This window comes from Erpetoichthys calabaricus, chromosome 1, assembly GCF_900747795.2.
Source record: "Erpetoichthys calabaricus chromosome 1, fErpCal1.3, whole genome shotgun sequence".
Lineage (NCBI taxonomy): Eukaryota > Metazoa > Chordata > Cladistia > Polypteriformes > Polypteridae > Erpetoichthys > Erpetoichthys calabaricus.
In genome coordinates this window covers 330260297-330280190 of record NC_041394.2, presented here as the reverse complement: position 1 = coordinate 330280190, position 19894 = coordinate 330260297, and the positions used below count along the sequence as shown (strand labels likewise).

General features: G+C 40.2%; 1 protein-coding gene across 2 annotated transcripts; it reads left to right on the top strand.

Annotated features, from left to right (window-relative positions):
* Positions 1 to 3803: 3803 nt before the first annotated feature.
* LOC114666695 (zinc finger protein interacting with ribonucleoprotein K-like) lies at positions 3804 to 18393 on the top strand. Of its 2 annotated transcripts, XM_028821655.2 has the most exons (5): positions 3804 to 3911; positions 5549 to 5633; positions 9123 to 9664; positions 11829 to 11948; positions 17188 to 18393. In XM_028821655.2, exons 3-5 carry the CDS (start codon positions 9289 to 9291, stop codon positions 17919 to 17921), a joined length of 1230 nt encoding a protein of 409 aa, XP_028677488.2. In that variant the 5' UTR covers positions 3804 to 3911; positions 5549 to 5633; positions 9123 to 9288; the 3' UTR covers positions 17922 to 18393. The 2 variants fall into 2 exon arrangements, with proteins under 2 accessions (XP_028677488.2, XP_051782805.1); XM_051926845.1 differs by lacking the exon at positions 5549 to 5633 and having other exon boundaries at positions 3812 to 3911.
* Positions 18394 to 19894: the final 1501 nt, after the last annotated feature.

Sequence of the window (19894 nt, the reverse complement as noted above, 5' to 3'; positions counted from 1 at the left end):
AAATGAAATGATGGCGAGACGTTTTTTCAGGTATGCAGGGGAACTTTATTTATCACAGCTCTTACATCCACGGCATCCGTGCTCTATATTAATTCTAAAACAAAACCAAAAAACCCCAAAACAATCAAGGTCTGGTGCTTTTCTTATGACATATAGGTGCCTAAACAATGCCTGATAATAATAATAATACATTTCAATGACATATCTTAAAACAAAACTGCACATATATGTATTAATATTTTGTTGACACATTAATAATACAGGCAGGGCAGCAATTACCAAAGCGCCTCCACGTTTAACACGTCTTAAGTGGCTGCCTGCCATGCAGATGTTGATGCAGATCGAATCTAGGATGTTGGCAGAAACAGTCAATCATTTTTGACTTCAGCCAATTAAATATTAGAATTTTGCGGTTAATCACTTCTTTAGCCGTCACTTATTAGATCTTTGCCGTCAATCACTTTTTTATTTCGGCAAATCCAAAACTTGACCGTCATTTTGCACTTTAGCCAATTGCCTTACAGATACTTTAAAAAGAATGCGGGAGTTACTGAGTCATTCACAGCTGTTGTTTAATTCACAAACGAGTTTTAGTGCGCGAGACTCGGCCAGAGAAGCAGATCTGACAAAAATGAAAGGTACATACTTACATAAAATGAGAACGATGCAAACGAGAAAAGACGTGAGTCAGCTGCAGCAATGGAGTTCACTAACATCAATTACACAGATAAGTAACCACCGCAGAGGCTCCTTCTTGTTTTCTGTTGTCTTTACAGTTGACGTTAATCTGCATCAAGCGAATCCTCCAACTTTCAGGGAAAATTTGCGGGTTGGTGGCAGGATTGGCACTCCAGCCATCATTTAAAAAAAAAAAAAAAAAAAAAAACTCACAGTGTGGCGCTCAGGTGTCACCCGCTGCACTCGGGTCCCAATTCCCAATCCAGGGAGTTCGTCGTGTGGTGGTTGCAGCAACTCTCTAACAGCGCATGCTCCCAACCAACCTTTAGAGGTGAGCTCGAGCGACCATGGACTGACCCTTTGTGTTGACGGGTCCATATCGGTCGTTTTTTTTTTTTTTTGTACTGTTGAATATAAGCTCAAATATCACTTGTAGTCCAAAATCATTCAAAAATTTTTTTAAAGGATCTGAATGGTGTTGGTGAGCCCACGTTAGTTGTGTTTTCTTCAAAAAATCACTGTAACCTGGGGAAACATCTATGAAAGCAGCAAAGGTTATCACATTCAATAAATATAGGGTGCCGCTGAGAACTGCAGACTGTTTAGGCTATTTTTAAAAGGCAAATTAGACGACAAAGGTACAAACCATGCTCTCTAGTTGTTTGACAAATTTTGCTTTCACACTCCTGACTGCTTCTTGTTTATCATGGACAGTACCTCTGTCTGCCTATTCATTCCTCAAGATGAACATTCCATTGCTCTCCTACAGGCATTTAACAGATGCATAGTCAAGGACCCCACTGAGCACACCCTCATCAGATTGACAAAATTTGTACTTAACTCACATTCTTTCTCTTTTGATGACACTTTTTATCAACAGGCCAGTGGAATCTCTATGATAGGACCTTGCTATTCCAATATCTTTGTCAACTGGATACAAGAGCATCGTCATATAATGATTACCCAGGATTCGCATGGGGGACCTTGAAGCCTGGAATGAAAAGGATGTGTGACAGACATGGATTGAGAGGAAGGCATCCTCAGATGCTAAATTAATGTTTAGGGTTGAATCACAAATTTTTCCAGGTTGTAATGGCCAACTAATTTTAATCTCCTATTTGTCTTCCATAGCAGTTGCTGGCCACAACACTCCTTGTTTTTCACTCCTTTGATCTCATCTGGCTTTATTCCCTCCTTCCCGTCCTAGATGTATACTAACCTGCTTATTCCTTTTCAGTAGTCACTCACTTCAAGAAGGCCACACAGCTGAAAGGTCAAGTTTTTATTATTGGAATACCCTTTATTATATGACCTTCATAGATGTTCTGTAATTTTCAAGAAACCAAATTAAGTAACAGAGATTGTTTTACATAAGCAAAACTCCAGGTACTGTTGCAGGAATCCTCATATCCTAAATACAGAAGGAGCATGTTGAGGTTAGTGTTGCTGATACTGAGATGCAAATCTGAAGTGTTTCACGTTTGTTTTCTCTACTGCAGATGTGTCCATAGATTTGAATCCACCATAGTTTAATTCTGCCACAATCCTCATGCCAGCTCTAAAGACCATGTTGAGTTCACTGCTGCTGAAACAGAGACTTAAACCATTTCAGTTCCTACTTGAGAAGTACTGTATCTGTAAAATTCATCCCACTCTTTTTTTTTTACCCTGCCGTAATCCTTAGTTTCTGAGATATCATCCTGATATGGGTGCCTATGTAGGTCCTTCTAGAATGTTCAGAATAGTCAGGTTTGGGTTAGTGTTGCTGGTGCACTGACAGCAATGTTAAATGTCAGACCCAAGTTTGTATTAGAGGAGGGTCTGTAGATTACAGATCACCATAGTTTTGTACTGCTACAATCCTTAGCTCAGGGGTCTCCAACTCCAATCCTGGAGGGCTGCAGTGGCTGCAGATTTTCATTCTAACCCTTTTCTTAATTAATGTCCAGATTTTGCTGCTAATTAACTCTTTACCCTAATTCCATTTTAAGAGTCAGGCCCCTTAGTTATTTCTTTTTTCCTTAATTACCAACCAAACAATATTAAGACACAAAATGAACCAACACATAAAAAACAACCTGCGTCCATCACACAATAACTGAAAATAAAGAAAGGTGAAGGCCTCAGTAATGCTGATCTGCTCAGGTCCCCAAAACATTTTGACAGCGCTCTTAAAAATGAAAATCAACAGTTTTGGAAATGTCTGCCATCGCAGAATGAGCACCATGGAATTAAATAATGGGTTTAATTAGCAACGAAAATTGGCTTCAAATTAAGAAACTGAATGAAGTGAAGTTGGTTGGAGGCCCCAACTTAGTTGGTCATCTGTTGGCTCACTTCACATCAAATTTATTTTTAGGTGCCATTTAAGGAATAAAGAATCAATTCAGCGGTCAGAGTCTGAAGAAAAGTCCATTTAAAATCAAGGGATATAGTTAATTAGCAGCAAAAACTGGTCAGTAATTAAAAAAAGAGTTAGAATGAAAACTTGCAGTCACAGTAGCTCTCCAGGACTGGAGTTGGAGACCCCTTCAGCTTCTGCGATATTTAAATGAGAAGAGTGCCTCTGCAGGCTGTCCTGCCTGAGTGCAGAATGGGAATGCTTGAGTCAGCGTTGCTGGCAGAATGACATCAATCTTAAATGTCTGACCCCAGTTCCTATTAGAGGAGGGTCTGTAGATTATAACCCATCCAAAGTCTCATACTGTCCCAGTCCTCGATTTATGAGATAACAATCATGATCGAGCTATTCTGAAACGTCTCAAAGGCACCAAAACTCTTAGTCTTGTAAAGGAAACCATTGCATTGTATATATGTTTGTGTACATTATGAACATAATAATAACTCATACTGTCCCAGTCCTCGATTTATGAGATAACAATCATGATCGAGCTATTCTGAAACGTCTCAAAGGCACCAAAACTCTTAGTCTTGTAAAGGAAACCATTGCATTGTATATATGTTTGTGTACGTTATGAACATAATAATAATAAGCCTTAGTTTATGAGCTATTTGAATATGGTAATATAATTCCAGCAGCACAACTCTTCGAAAGTCCTGCAGCTTTTATTTTGATACAACGATTTGCGTCCACTCCCGGAAGTGCTTCTTTTCTGTTGTTAATTGTTGAAGGCTTCACATTGCACATTGCATGCGGAGCGGCGCGAACGTTGAACTAACGTGGGTCAGTTTGTCAGGCCCACTTGGAGAATCAGATCGTTGAAAGAGAAAAGGTATGTTATTGTGTGTGAATGACAAAGAGAGAGAGAGATAGACTGTAGCCACTGACCTGCATGTGAAAACTCTTCTTGGTCGGCATTGTTTCGTATGGGCTATAGGCTACTGTAATTTGTGTCCTAGTATCCTAACATGTCTAGTGAAAGTGGCACAGCACATTACTAGTGATCATTTTAAGTAGGGGCTCCTACAGGACTGAACTTTATAGGCGAATTGGGAAAGGAGTGGGTGAATGTGCCCTTCCCCGATTTTACTACGCATTCTTGATGGTCACACGTTATTATGACAGTTTTGAACGTCACGCTGGGCAGCTAGTGGCAATCTGAAACTTATTGTTCATACCTTTTTTTCAGATGATTGTCATTAAAAGCTTTTCGGAGATTTTTTTCTTCTCCTATGTATTCTTTATATCCTAAGACTGATGATTATTTTATTTATTTAGTCTTTGTTCCATACTATAAATTATTACGCTGTTGAACACGGCATTGGCACAGTGAGATATGTCATTAACACTTCGGTGGTGTTCTGATGAGGTATGGGGTTTTAAAATCTGCCGTTTAGTATTGTTTACGCTTTGAGTAAAGCTGTCAGATTATTACCGTCCTTCTTGGGGCAGTGTTGACTGTATCACCTCTTAGTTAGGTTAGTTAATTTTGACAGCCTCACTAAATGAAACTGAAACGTTCCAACTGAAGCACATATAAATTATAATTTGAAATGACCCTAACACATGGAACAGCAGTTTTCTTCCCCATGTTAATTTGGATTTTGTCTTGGCTTGTAAATCTGTCACATTCAAAGGATGTGTGAACAGGTTCTGTTTGGTTATTATGATGGCTATGGATATCTTATTTTTCTTTTTATTTCTTATTCTCCAATAATCCACCTCACTGTCATTACTACTTCCTCCATTTCATTGCCACAATAAGGTGACAATGGTGACCAGAGGGCATCTTGCTTCAAACTAGTTGCTTAATCACACTATTTTTTGATGTGGTGGCCCCATGACCCATTTATCCTTTCTGCAGAATTTCCCATAAGGGTCAAGCTAAAAAAGGAGGATTTCCAGAGAGAGAGAGAGAGAGAAGGAGACAAAATCAGTGCAATTTTAGCTTCCACAGCCCGAACTACTATTGTTGGATAAATACAACAACAACACCTGAATGAAGGAATGGGATATTAATAAAAAAGATGGATGCCAGAAAAATAGAAATGATTAAATGTTAAAGTACAGGTTCCCCAAATGTGTAGAAGGGTTCCCAGTATGTTGAAGTGACTGTAGGGGTCAGATAGGAAACCAATGGCACAACACTCGCATGGGGTAACATTATGCACTCAGTGGTCTATTTTAATTCGGGGTTGCTAATGATGTGTGGGGTAAAGGCCTTTTTTGTAAATTTATTTATGTATTATTTAACTTTTCAATGTCCCATTTACTTTTAACTTGCTGGTTGTGTTATGTCTGAGACTTTAATAGTTAAATTACTGCTTTATCCAAAGCCTGTTCTTTCTACTTAACTGTTGGAAAATTAGGTGTTCTCTTACTAGACAGAGTCTGGAGAAGTTCATGTATGTAAAACAGACTGCTACTATTCATCACTCACAGATTGTTCAAGTTGTTCTTTTTTTGTAGACACCACTTAATTCAAAATGCTGCAGCAAGGATAATTACTCAACCTAGGATGTACAGTTCGTTAAGTGTTTACATTGGCTTCCAGGTAAGTTTAGGGCTTTCTAGCCCAGAAATCTTTTTAAATACCTCTGTCCCCCTTTACTTTACTGATAATGCACACCTTGGTATGGTTCAAATTTGATCCTGAGATACCCATCATCTAAAGTGGCCAAGGAATGAATAAATTGTAGAAGATCAATCCCTTAACTACAAAGCCCAATAGCTGTGGAGTGATCTACAGGCTTGTGTAAGGGTGAGGGTTAGTAAGGGTAAGGGTGCACCATCAGCCCTAGTGTTTCACTGAAGACTTGTTACTTTAGAGTTGATGATTAGACTTTTCATAAAGTGTCTACACTTGTTTGCAACCCTTTTGCTTCTGAACAAATAACAATTATTCTAATTTGGGATCCTGAGGTGGTTTGTCGTATGGTGGACGTGGCACCACACTGTTATCAGTGCATGCTCCCAACTTCCTTCTGTCTCTAGTTTATTGACTCTGTGCCATTTTTAATCTTGGTTTTCTGCTGTGGCAGTTGGTTGCACTGCTAATTTGGCAAATTTGACAAAGTGATCGAGACTTGTGTGATTCAGCTTTCTTATTTTATGTAATTATACTCCAGTATGTTGCTGATAGACTTCCCAGAAGAAGGAGAGTGGTCACCTGGTCTTGGACGACAAAACTATGGCTTTGCTTGTTATGAGTGCCCATGGACTCTTCAGAGGTTAATGCTGTAAACTGGAGTTTTTACTTTTCTCTGTTGTCCTCTGGTCATTTTTAAAATTTTACATTATTAGAATTTATATTCGCATAATATAGTGTATTAAACTATTGAGATGTATTTCTTTTTGTCAGTTTGTTAATATGCTACTGTATGTGTGTACTTTATTTACTCTCACTGCATTATGTGTATATTTGCTTGCATATAGTTAAGTTGAATAGAACTGAATTATAGAAATAGTTAGGTTGGACTGTTTCTGAAATCAGTTGGCCAATTTGCTGGATGTGTAAATTAACCCTCCGTCAGGCGCATTGCAATTTGTCACATGTGTGGGCGCAAGGTGTCTGTCAGCCACATGTCAGAAATACTATTGTGAAATAGGAATTCAAAATGCAACTGCTTACATATATCAACAGTTTGGTGTAATGCTTTAAAAGTACAACCTGTACCTGCTGTACATGATGTCATTTGCAATAATTGTATCCGTTTATTCCACTTTTAACAAAAAACAAAAAAAAATCTGAGTACATTGTGCAAAATATTGTGTACATGACACAGAAGATGTTCTTTGAAACAAATGTTTATGTAAGTACGTTATCGTCGTGTAACTGAGCTCATCATCTTAATTCAGAATCCTGCATATGTATAGAAAGAAAGAAATGCAGGAAACAAAGAATTAGACGTACATATGGAGTGAAATGTGCCTAATAGGAACAGTGACAAAATATAAAGTAATACTGTATATGACAATGCATTATTGCGACATATGGTAATAGAGAGTCTCAGACAAGTAAAGCAAAAGTTAAAAATAAAACAAACCTATTTTGTCACTAATGACATATTTGGGCGCAATGTGCCTGCGAGATCTCTGACACCACATCTGCCTTCCACAATGTCGAGTCTGCGATTACTCATCACGTTGTTGCGCCTGACAGAAGGTTAATGGAAACAGGTATGGAAGGAAGGAGAGTCCACTATCCATTAACATGTGTTTGCGGATAGTCGTGTGGGTTTTGTTATTAGAAATAGCTTCACTAGTCCGATACATCTTAAAGTTTAATGAAGAAGCAACCAAAGTTGTAGAGGTGCATATAATGTTATTTAGGTTGACATTTACAGTGGGTATAGAAAAGAATCCCCCACTTCGAAATATTCCCTTTTTTTTTTTTTTTTTTTGCTTTACAGCCTTAAATGAAAACACACACAAAAAATATTTCTTCCCAACTTTACTTACTCAATACAACCTATAACATCCAAGTGAAAGATATCACAGCTATAGTTCAGAAAAATGATAAAAAATCAAAAACAAGACATACTGAGATTAATAAAGGATCACCCCCCAATGTCAATGTCATTTTGTTGACCCACGTTTTGCTTTAATGACAGCCTTGAGTCTGTTAGGATACTTCTCTATCAGCTTTGCACATCTAGATTGAGCTATTAATATTTGCCCACTCTTCTTTAACTGTTCAAGTTCAGTCCAATTGGATGGTGAGCATTGGTGGACTGCTATCTTCAAATCTTTCCACAGATTTTCAGTGTGATTTAGGTCTGGGCTCTGACTGGGCCACACGAGGACATTCACTTTTTTCTCCTTCAGCCACTGTGTGGTCAATTTTGCTGTGTGCTTCGGGTCGTTGTCATGTCTGGCAGAGGGTAGCAGGTTTTCCTCAAGAATTTGATGGTATTTTGCTCCATCCATTTTCCCGTCTACCCTAACGAGAGCCCCAGGCCCTGTGGCAGAGAAACACCCCACAACAGGATGCTGCCATGTCCATGCTTTACTGTAGGTATGGTGTGTTGTGGATGGTGAGCTGCATTGGATTTCCACCAGGTGTACCGTTCGATTTTGGTCTCATCTGACCATAAGACCTTTTCCCACTTGGTATCAGAATCTTCAAGGTGCATTCTGGTAAAGCTTAAAAGGGCCTTAATGTTGCCTTTCTTGAGAAGTGGCTTTTTCCTTGTGACCCTCCTGAACAAGCCACAGTTGTGGAGCGCTTGTGATATTGTTGTCACATGCACACAATGACCATTCTCTGCCATCACATCCTGTAACTCCTTCAAAGTGGCCATTGGCCTCTTGGTAGCTTCTCTTACCAGTTTCCTCCTTGCTCTTTCATCCAGTTTGGGGGGACAGCCGGATCCAGGGAGGGTCCTAGTAGTACCAAACAGTTGCCACTTCTTTATTATGGACTTTACTGAGCTCCTTGGGATTGATAAAGCCTTTGAGATTTTTTTTTTTGTATTCATCTCCTGCCTTATGTCTGTCCACAACTCTATCCCTGAGATCTTTTGAAAGTGGCTTGCCACCCATAGTCAGTTGTCTGCTGTCAGTTGCACTACCAAGCAAGGGGATGAATGCTCCAGGAACGGCTTCACTAATCTCACTGATTACAATTGATGACAGATGGATCAAATTCTTCTGAACTGTAGCTGTGATATCTTTCACTTGGATGTTATAGATTGCATTGAGTAAGTAAAGCTGGAGAAAATATTGGTTTGTGTGTTTTCATTTAAGGCTGTAAAGCAAAAAAAATGGGAATATTTCAAAGGGAGTGATTCTTTTCTATACCCACTATATGTATAAATCTCTTTTATGTGGAACATTACAAGAGGTAGCTGTGCAGGGCACAGTACTCAGATGGCTGTGGAATGAGCTTCAGCACAGAAAACAAGCCTTTATGATACTGTGATTTTTTTTCCCCACAATTAAATATTACTGCAATATAGTGTGTGGATAAATGAGTTGAGTCAAATATGTTCAATGCTTCTTGATACAACTTTGAATATCTTCCACCTCTCTCTCTCTCCAGACAAAGAAAAGAACTTGTCATTTTCAGCATCAGATGTACAATATGGAGGAGACATTTCTGGCTTTGTGGGAGCATTTTGCAATGAAAACGGGTAGTCTCAGAAGAGAACTGTAATAATAAAGGGGACAATTCTGCATTGCATGGTGGTATCCTTTTCATATATGCCATGGAGAAGCAAAGTTTGGATGTAAAGGAAGAGGGTGGTGAAGAAGAGTCTGTACAACTTAAGAAAAAGAACCTAGACATTAAGGAAGAGAAGTGTGAGTGGTGGACAATAGGGGTCAAAGAAGAATTAGAATCAAAATGTGGTAGCACCAAGACACAGAAATCAGAAAACGTAAGCAATATTAAGGAAGAGGACCTTAAACCAGAGTCTGCCTCTCAGTATGAGTGTCCAGATGAAGCAGTACCTGGATTAGGCTTTACCCCTTGTGGACCCCTCTCCCCACCACAGAATCACTCTGTCCATGTGAAGTCAGAGTCTTTAGAGTTGTTCTTGAAGAGGCCTCAGAAAGAATCCTGTTCAAGTTACTCTGGGAAAGGTAAGTGCTAGAGTAACACACCATAAAGTCAGGGTTTCATGCCATTTGCTTACACGTTACATCCAGCCCTGCAAGCAGGTCCTCCAAGTTACACGGACAACTTGGCGGCAGGATTGGCACTGCAGCTACTGTAAAAAACCTCAGAATGTTCCAGTGTGGTGCTCAGGTGTCACCCGCTGCACTCGGGTCCCAGTCCAGGTAGTGCGTTGCCACACAGAGCCACAAGACGAACCATCAGTGCGTGCTTTCAACCTTACTCTGTCACTTTTGCACTGAACTTAATATGAATTAAATGGGTAAAGGTCTTATAAACACTTGAAAGATGCAATCTAAGAATTATACATTTTGAATTAAAAAAAAAAAAGTAATTTATACCAATATAATTCATGACTTATTTCTTTATTCCCCTAAAAATGAAAATATTGAAGTCAGTACTACTTTTTACCAGCATAACATCAATTATAAATTCTAGCATGCATGTCACCTGTTTGCAAAGATCACAGAACACCAAGGTGATTGTTGGCAACAGGATGTGATGGTGATGGACACTTCTTTGCCATTTCAAATAGCTAGGACTCTATTGACTGGGAGTTTGCCAGGTGACCTAATGGTTATATACACTGCTCAAAAAAATGAATTGAACGTTTAATCATCTCAGCGTAACACCAACTCGGCTAAACTTCAGGGACATCAATCTGTCCAGTTAGGAAGCCTAAGTGATTGTGAATCAACGTCGCCTCCTTTGGTGCCAATGAAAGTGACAACAGGTGACCTGGAGAGGCAACAGCAAGACAACCCCCCAAAAGGGAATGGCTTCCACAGTCCATTGCTCTCTCCTTGTCCTGCCTGACTGATTCTACTCTAGTTTTGTGTTTTGCTCGTGTCCTTGTCACTACTGGTAGCCTGAGGTGGTACCTGCAGCTGATTCAGGTTGATCAAGTAGTCCAGCTCCTCCAGGATGACACGTGCTGTCACAAGAAGGTTTGCTGTGTCTCCCAGCACAGTCTCAAGAGCATGGTGGAGATACCAAGAGATGGGCCGTTACATGAGTAGAGCTGGACAGGGCCGTGGAAGGGCATCAACCCAGCAGTAGGACTGGTATCTGCTCTTTTGTGTGAGGAGGAAGCACTGCCAGAGCCCTACAGAATGACCTCCAGCTGGTTACTGTTGTGCATGTGTCTGACCAAAGTGTCACAGACTCAATAAGGATGGCATGTGGGCTCGACTTCCTCTGGTGGGACCTGTGCTCACAGCCCATCACCATGCAGCTTAGTTGTCATTCGCCAGAGAATACCACAATTGGCTGCTCCGCCATTGGTGCCCTTGTTCTCCTCACAGATAAGAGCAGGTTCACACTGAGCACGTGACAGAAATTAAAGAGTGTGGTGACAATGGGGCAGTGGGAATGTGATGGTCTGGGGAGACATTTCCTTGGAGGGTCACACAGAGGCAACAGTACCCTGACTGCTTTTATGTACCGGGGTGTTCAGTTAAATTTTCATCTCTTAACAAAGAAAAAGGATTGCAGTTTCAAAAATTTTTTGTTAAGCTAATTCTACCCCGGTGGTATGGTGGCGCATTGGTAGCGCTGCTGCCTTGCAGTAAGGAGATCTGGGTTCGCTTCCCCGGTTCTCCCTGTGTGGAGTTTGCATGTTCTCCCCATGTCTGTGTGGGTTTCCTCCCACAGTCCAAAGACCTGCAGGTTAGGTGCATTGGCGATCCTAAACTTGTCCCTAGTGTGTATGCTTGGTGTGTGTGTGCCCTGCGGTGGGCTGGCGCCCTGCCCGGGGTTTGTTCCTGCCTTGCGCCCTGTGCTGGCTGGGATTGGCTGCAGCAGACCCCCGTGACCCTGTGTTAGGATATAGCGGGTTGGACAATGACTGACTGACGAATTCTACCCCCAAACATGTGACTTGTCAAATACTCTTTGAATCCATTACTGAATTTGACTTGTTTTATGTTTTGCATTATTGAGTTCATAGTAGAGATTTATATGCATGAAAGTCAATCTCAACCCTCACAGCTCATATCCACTCCCACTGTTGTTTATTTGCTTACCAATTGCGTAAATAACTGTGTTGTATCCTACCTAGGTAAAATAACCTGCACACTGCATTTTTATTTTCATTCATTCATTTGCTAAACTCCCTTATTTTATTTTCAGGCTCTGGGGATTTGCAACCTATCTCAACTGAATCAGATGGGAAACAGGGCCCAAACCTGATGGAACTGCTTGCACTTGGCCAATTTAGACTGAACAGTCTGCCTAACCTTCTTGACTCTGGTATGTGGGAGAAAGTCCATGTAAACCTGGAGAGACAAATGCCAACACTACACAGATAGTAGCTATGACACAATTTGAACTTGACTCGAGAGCTGTAAGACCAAAGGACTAAGAGAGAGGAGAGAGAGGTCAGGAGCAGACACTGATACAGCGCATTGCCGCACCCAACACACGACAAACCAACTCCGGGTCCAGATTAGGACCCGAGTGCAGCCATGCAACGGGTGATACCTCAGCACCACACTAGTTCAGATGGAGTGGAACAGTGGGAGGTTTTTTATGGTGGCTGGAGGGCACTAAACATCATCTCAAATATAGTCCTTGCCAGAAATTTTAGCACCCCGTGCTTGACTCAGAAAGGGCACCACTTTTCTCAGAAAAAGACAGCAATTATGAATGCTTTGGGATTCACTTGTTTATTTTTTGTTTCAACTGGAACAATACAAAGTAGCAGAGAAGAAAAGTCAAATGTGATATCATTCCACACAGAACTCTAGAAATGGATTGGACAACATTATTGGCAGCTTTTTAAAATTGTAAAAAGTAATTGGATTTCAATCATTTGATGCTCCTTTAATTTATATTGAAACTTGCCTGTGGCAAGAACCTGCTGCTGGCAATACAGAAATCAAAGTTTAAATGGAGAAAAGTTGGCTCAATCTTTGTGTCCGTGTGTACCACACTAGGCAGGAAGAGTAATAATATTACTTTACTTATTGCTTAGTTCCAAAAGTAATTAGCCACATTACTCGTTACATATAGTTGTTTCGACGTCCACCACCAATAGCAGTGTCCTGCAACTGGCTTCTTTTAAAAAAAATCAAGCAAGATGGTCCCTTTAATTGGCTAACTGAACCAATTACAATATGCAAGCTTTCAAATTAGCTCAGGGCTCCTCTTCTGGCAAGTTGATGAAGGGGCCCGAGTTGCCTTGAAAGCTGGCATATTGTAATCGGTTCAGTTAGCCAATAAAGTATGCCATCTTACATGACTTCTAATTGCAGTCTTAAGTCTAGGCATGTCCCCCCCCACCATGTTTGCTTCTGTTAGATCCTTTGACAACCTTGTTTTTGCACTTTATCTTTCCCTCTATTATTAAATTTAACACCTTCTTTACTCCAGCATGGCAATTCATTTTCAATATATGGTCAAACCACATTACCCTTTAACATCTGCACTTACAGTGGTGTGAAAAACTATTTGCCCCCTTCCTGATTTCTTATTCTTTTGCATGTTTGTCACACAAAATGTTTCTGATCATCAAACACATTTAACCATTAGTCAAATATAACACAAGTAAACACAAAATGCAGTTTGTAAATGGTGGTTTTTATTATTTAGGGAGAAAAAAAAATCCAAACCTACATGGCCCTGTGTGAAAAAGTAATTGCCCCCTTGTTAAAAAATAACCTAACTGTGGTGTATCACACCTGAGTTCAATTTCCGTAGCCACCCCCAGGCCTGATTACTGCCACACCTGTTTCAATCAAGAAATCACTTAAATAGGAGCTGCCTGACACAGAGAAGTAGACCAAAAGCACCTCAAAAGCTAGACATCATGCCAAGATCCAAAGAAATTCAGGAACAAATGAGGACAGAAGTAATCTGTGAAGTAGTTCTGTCGTTCGCTAACTAAGCGGAGTTAATGTTACGCCCCGAGGCAGATGCATGAGTGAGGAGGGCCCAGCCCCACTCCCCGCAGCCCGCCGACTCTTTCTCAGATTCATGCTAATAAATTAGTACCGCAAGCGAACTATGCTACTTAGCGCGATGAGAAAGTTGCAAAATCAACAGAATGTTCAAGCAAATTATAGAAAAAAAACTAAATCTAATCTAATCTAAATCTGTTAAGTAGTTCTCTCGTGAAAAGCAGACACATAAAAAACGGGTCTAAAAAACTATAAGAAATTTCGCGTTTGGACCACGAAATTTTTAAAACTGTTTCTTAGCGAGCACCTATGAGCAAAGTGTAACCTACATTCCAAATTTCAAGTCCCAAGTCCCAGGTCCTCATGGTTCGGGAGGTTTCATGATGAGTGAGTCAGTGGTACAGTGGAACCTCGGGTCATGACCATAATTCGTTCCAAAACTCTGGTCGTAACCCGATTTGGTCGTGACCCGAAGTAATTTTCCCCCATAGGATTGTATGTAAATACAATTAATCTGTTCCAGACCATACAAACTATGTAAATATATAATTTTTTTAAAGATTTTTAAGCACAAATATAGTTAACTATACCATAGAATGCACAGCGTAATAGTAAACTAAATGTAAAAACATTGAATAACACTGAGAAAACCTTGAACAAAAAACTAACGTTGCAAGAGTTCGCGCTATAGAGCTACGAAACGCTCGCTAAAAACACTTTTTTTTTTAATGAGTTTTAAGCACAGGGGAAAAAAATGAACATTTGAAAAATCCGTAATTTAATAAACAACCAAGAAAAGTAACATTGCAACAATGCACGCTACGAACCAATCGCTGTAAACAGATGTGAAGTGGAGGTTAAAATCCAGTACAAAAAAGTCTTCATTAAATACAGCGAGGTTAAAACAATGCTGGAAGCAGTCTCTTTAAAAACAAGCCTGGTGCATTCTTTAACTGCCTTCTCGGCCTTATGTGGCCAGCCCTCCCTCTCTCTCTCTCTCTCTCTCTCTCTCTCTCTCTCTCTCTCTCTCTCACACACACTGCACAGGGAATGCACAGGGAGAGACTGAACATGTGCGGAAATCCTCGGCGCGCACAAATTGAAAGGGAAGCTGGCTTGTTCGTATATCAAGTGTGTGGTTATGAACAGATGCAAAAGTTTGGCGAACTTTTTGGTCATAACCCGATTTGTACATGTTCAGAGACATTCGTGAACTGAGGTTCCACTGTATTTGGCTTCTATTTATATATATTGTAGCAGTAGAGGTGTGGAGCCACCTCTAACACCCTCAGGTACCACTCTTGAGACCAGGTGAAAGTATAATAATAATTATTTTTATTATACAGTAGTGCACCAAGCACTCTCCTCACCACACTCCTATACACAATAAACTCTTTCTATAACCAATCCTCCACTCCCAGACACTTCGCCCACCTTCCTCCCAGCTCAGCTCAGTGTCTGGGCTTACCCAGAGTCCTTTTATAGCCCCTGACCCGGAAGTGGCTCCAAGCCAAACCCACAAGTCCGTTTTCCTTCCGGGTCAGGGCAAACAGTCCTTTTCTTCATCCCGGGAGCACGTCGCTTCTTCCAGTCACGTGAATGAGATGTACTCCCGGGTTATAGGGCATGCAAGAGTCCATGAGGCCCTTCACAGCGACTCCTGGCGGCCCCCAAGGTATCCAGCAGGGCTGTGTATAAAAACTACAGAGTCCATGAGGCCCTGCTGGAACTCGGGGCACCAATATGCTGTCCGGAGGGCTCCTCCTAGCGGCCTGGGGGTGAGGCCCGGACTGGAAAGCCGGCAATCCTCCACAATATAGATATATATATATATATATATATATTTAAGTACTTCGATATAGATATAGATATATTTAAGTACTTCGATATAGATATAGATATATGGTCTAATAACTGCAGTTCATTCTTTATTTTTCAACTTTAATTCTGCATCTTCTCATTCATTTCACTCTTCATATGTATTCATCTCACCAGGGCTGCTTTTATTTTATCTCTGCTGTCTACTTTGCTCTTTTGGCATTCACACATTATGTATCCTTAGTACTTAAATCATGCACTTGGTTTTGCTCCTTTTGACTTCTATTGCTAATATATTCACTGTGGCTCTCTGGGGGACAGGGCAACATGAAAGTGGCAGACATTAACAGGCTTTTTGTTCTTGGAATGTGAAATATTATGAGAAGTACTTCAAGCTCTGTATGGTATTACTGTCTAGTATAGTAGGGATTTTGTAAGATACTCAAATGCATAGTATACAGTATATTGTATTTCATTACCATGTACCTGTAGAGCTTAGTCAAAGATGATTTATTGAACTTTATTTTGATATTTATATTATGTGTTTTACATACTTATTTTTTAAACTTGCTGTTGGTGTTCCTTGTGCCTTTGTCTATGTGTACAGTTGTAATATAAACCGTTTCCCTCAGGATTATTGACATTTACTGATTCTGTAGATCACACACAATATAAATGTGCTGTCAACAGGCAGAGACACTGGAGGGGATCCTTTTCTTTTTATCCCAAAATATGTCAGCAAAATTCCCTGGCTGACTAATCGGAGCACTATCCAAGTCATAGCCTTGTGATTTTAAGTTGCGGTTGATTAGTGCCAAGTTCACTTGGTTGTGTTGCTGGTGAAGTTCAAAAATGTTGCTGTTGCTGGGGAGTTTGCGGGATGGCTACTGGATACTGACTTTAGGTCTTTCACAACTTTTTTTTTTTTTCTTCTTGTATTGGCTTTTACTTTGATTAGATTTTTCTTTCCCCACTCAGCTTGCATCTGTTTTCTGCTTCTGGTGTGTTTATCAAAGAACCTCTGTGGCTGCTGCTAAACGCTCAGTCATTTGTACATTAAAATCTCCATTAAGCAGAAGCCAATTTCTTGTAACTAATTGCTTAATTCCCAGTTCTCATTACACGATTATCACACTTGCTTGGCATGTAGTTCTATTTTAGTATTGCAAAAATGGCCGGATTATATCATGATATAAGTATTGTTTTCACAACCGTTATTTCAGTCAAATATGGTGACAATTAAGAAGTGTGCAATTCTGCATAATGCTTACAAAAATGGAACAAATTTTTTCATCATTGGCTTTTCACCAACAATTCAGTTGTTTCCTGCTGATGTTGGTATCTCTTTTTTGGTGGCTACATAATCAATTGTCATCATGTAAGGGAGCAACATTTGCGTTTTAATTGCAGCTGGTTGTGTTGTTCACAATTCATGCAATTTAAACACACATTTACATTTTCATGTAAATCAAATCCTGATGGGGTAGCTCACAATTATCATGTTTTCCTATCCTCTTTATAGTTTTTGGTGTCAAAATGTTTTGCAAGTTCAGCATTTTTGGGGGGATATATTACTGAAAACACTGTTTAGCAGAGACACAATGATTTCTGTCATTCGTAAAATGGAAGTACAGCTGTTGGAATGTTATTGTGGTTTGAATTTATTGAGACAGGCAAAAGTTATTCTACAATAAATGCTTGCCTTTGTCGCATCTTTCTGAGATGTCTTGTTCCGTATTTACATAAATGTGTGAATTATTGTGTTCCTACAGATTTACCAGAGAGTGGCAGCTTTTCCCTGTCTTCAGTTCATCAGACTTCTGCTAATCTAAGCCTACAACAGACACCCCATAATGACAATATGAAGAAACCAGCATCTGGAACAGAGCCTTTGATATCAGACATTTTTCAATGTGGGGCTCTACCTGTTGAAAAACAAACGAGGGTAGATGCGATCAACAGTCAAAAACAAATTCAAAATACGAACTCGGTGGCTTTGAGTGTCTGTCCAGCACAAGGGGCAGTTTTTACATGCATAACTAAATACAAAGATATTTGGAGTCAGATGACGCAGAAGCCGTATTACTGTTCAGAATGTGGCAAACAATTCTTACAAATGAGCCGCCTTCGGAGCCACGCAAGAATTCATACCGGAGAGAAGCCATTTTTCTGTTCTGACTGTGGAAAACGGTTCTTGAGGATAAGCAGTCTTCAGCGGCACAAAATGATTCACACTGGAGAAAAGCCATTTTTCTGTTCTGACTGTGGCAAGCGATTTACAACCAGTGGGTGTCTTAAGATCCACACACGAATTCACACTGGAGAAAAGCCCTATTGCTGTTCTGACTGTGGCAAACAATTTACAACCAGTGGGTGTCTTCAGACACACACAAGAATTCACACTGGAGAGAAGCCATATTGCTGTTCTGAGTGTGGCAGACAATTCTCACGAAAGAGTAGCCTCCGGCGCCACACAAGTATTCACACTGGAGAGAACAACAGTTAATAGGAATCAGTGCTGGGCAGCAAACCTCATTACTCCTAAAGTTACTGCAGAAAGGAAAATAGACAAAAATGCACTACACCTTGGATGAAACAAATTGAAGAAAAAGTAAAACTCTGACATAGAGAGGTGTCTTTAAATAAACTCTACAGTGCCCTCCACTAATATTAACACTCTGAGTAAATAACAGCAAAATGGGCTGTGGAAAAAAATATTCTTCTTTGTTCTACCTCTTGATCTTTCATTCAAAATATTAATACAAATCTAACCTTTAACTGAAGTGAAATAATTGAAAGGAAAAAGAAATTCTCATCACAAAACATTTTTTTCCTCAAAAATATGTGCCAGAATTATTGGCACCCCTAGAAAATCATATGGGTAAATCTAACGGAAGTATGCACCCATTCATATTTTACATTTTGAGTACTTCTGAGTAGTCTTTGAGATACAGTGGGGAAAAAAAGTATTTAGTCAGCCACCAATTGTGCAAGTTCTCCCACTTAAAAAGATGAGAGAGGCCTGTAATTTTCATCATAGGTATACCTCAACTATGAGAGACAAAATGAGAAAAGAAATCCAGAAAATCACATTGTCTGATTTTTGAAGAATTTATTTGCAAATTATGGTGGAAAAAAAGTATTTGGTCAATAACAAAAGTTCATCACAATACTTTGTTATATACCCTCTGTTGGCAATGACAGAGGTCAAACGTTTTCTGTAAGTCTTCACAAGGTTTTCACACACTGTTGCTTGTATTTTGGCCCATTCCTCCATGTAGATCTCCTCTAGAACAGTGATGTTTTGGGGCTGTCGCTGGGCAACACAGACTTTCAACTCCCTCCAAAGATTTTCTATGGGGTTGAGATCTGGAGACTGGCTAGGCCACTCCAGGACCTTGAAATGCTTCTTACGAAGCCACTCCTTCGTTACCCGGGCGGTGTGTTTGGGATCATTGTCATGCTGAAAGACCCAGCCATGTTTCATCTTCAATGCCCTTGCTGATGGAAGCTGGTTTTCACTCAAAATCTGACGATACATGGCCCCATTCATTCTTTCCTTTACACGGATCAGTCGTCCTGGTCCCTTTGCAGAAAAACAGTCCCAAAAGCATGATGTTTCCACCCCCATGCTTTACAGTAGGTATGGTGTTCTTTGGATGCAACTCAGCATTCTTTCTCCTCCAAACACAACGAGTAGAGTTTTTACCAAAAAGTTCTATTTTGGTTTCATCTGACCATATGACATTCTCCCAATCCTCTTCTGGATCATCCAAATGCTGTCTAGCAAACTTCAGACGGGCCTGCACATGTACTGGCTTAAGCAGGGGGACACGTCTGGCACTGCAGGATTAGAGTCCCTGGCGGCGTAGTGTGTTACTGATGGTAGTCTTTGTTACTTTGGTCCCAGCTCTCTGCAGGTCATTCACTAGGTCCCCCTGTGTGGTTCTGGGATTTTTGCCCACCGTTCTTGTGATCATTTTGAACCCACGGGGTGAGATCTTGCGTGGAGCCCCAGATTGAGAGAGATTATCAGTGGTCTTGTATGTCTTCCATTTTCTAATAATTGCTCCCACAGTTGATTTCTTCACACCAAGCTGCTTACCTATTGCAGATTCAGTCTTCCCAGCCTGGTGCAGGTCTACAATTTTGTTTCTGGTGTCCTTTGACAGCTCTTTGGTCTTGGCCATAGTGGAGTTTGGAGTGTGACTGTTTGAGGTTGTGGACAGGTGTCTTTTATATTTATAACGAGTTCAAACAGGTGCCATTAATACAGGTAACGAGTGGAGGACAGAAGAAGTTACAGGTCTGTGAGAGCCAGAAATCTTGCTTGTTTGTAGGTGACCAAATACTTATTTTCCACCATAATTTGCAAATAAATTCTTTAAAAATCAGACAATGTGATTTTCTGGATTTTTTTTCTCATTTTGTCTCTCATAGTTGAGGTTTTACTATGGTGAAAATTACAGGCCTCTCATC

What these genes read in the sequence shown, in the direction of transcription:
- LOC114666695 (XM_028821655.2), top strand. Translation starts at nt 9,289, where the DNA reads ATGGAGAAGCAAAGTTTGGATGTAAAGGAAGAGGGTGGTGAAGAAGAG. An exon ending in TTCAAGTTACTCTGGGAAAG is followed by an intron (nt 9,665 to 11,828) that starts GTAAGTGCTAGA and finishes TTTTATTTTCAG; the next exon opens with GCTCTGGGGATTTGCAACCT. An exon ending in GCCTAACCTTCTTGACTCTG is followed by an intron (nt 11,949 to 17,187) that starts GTATGTGGGAGA and finishes GTGTTCCTACAG; the next exon opens with ATTTACCAGAGAGTGGCAGC.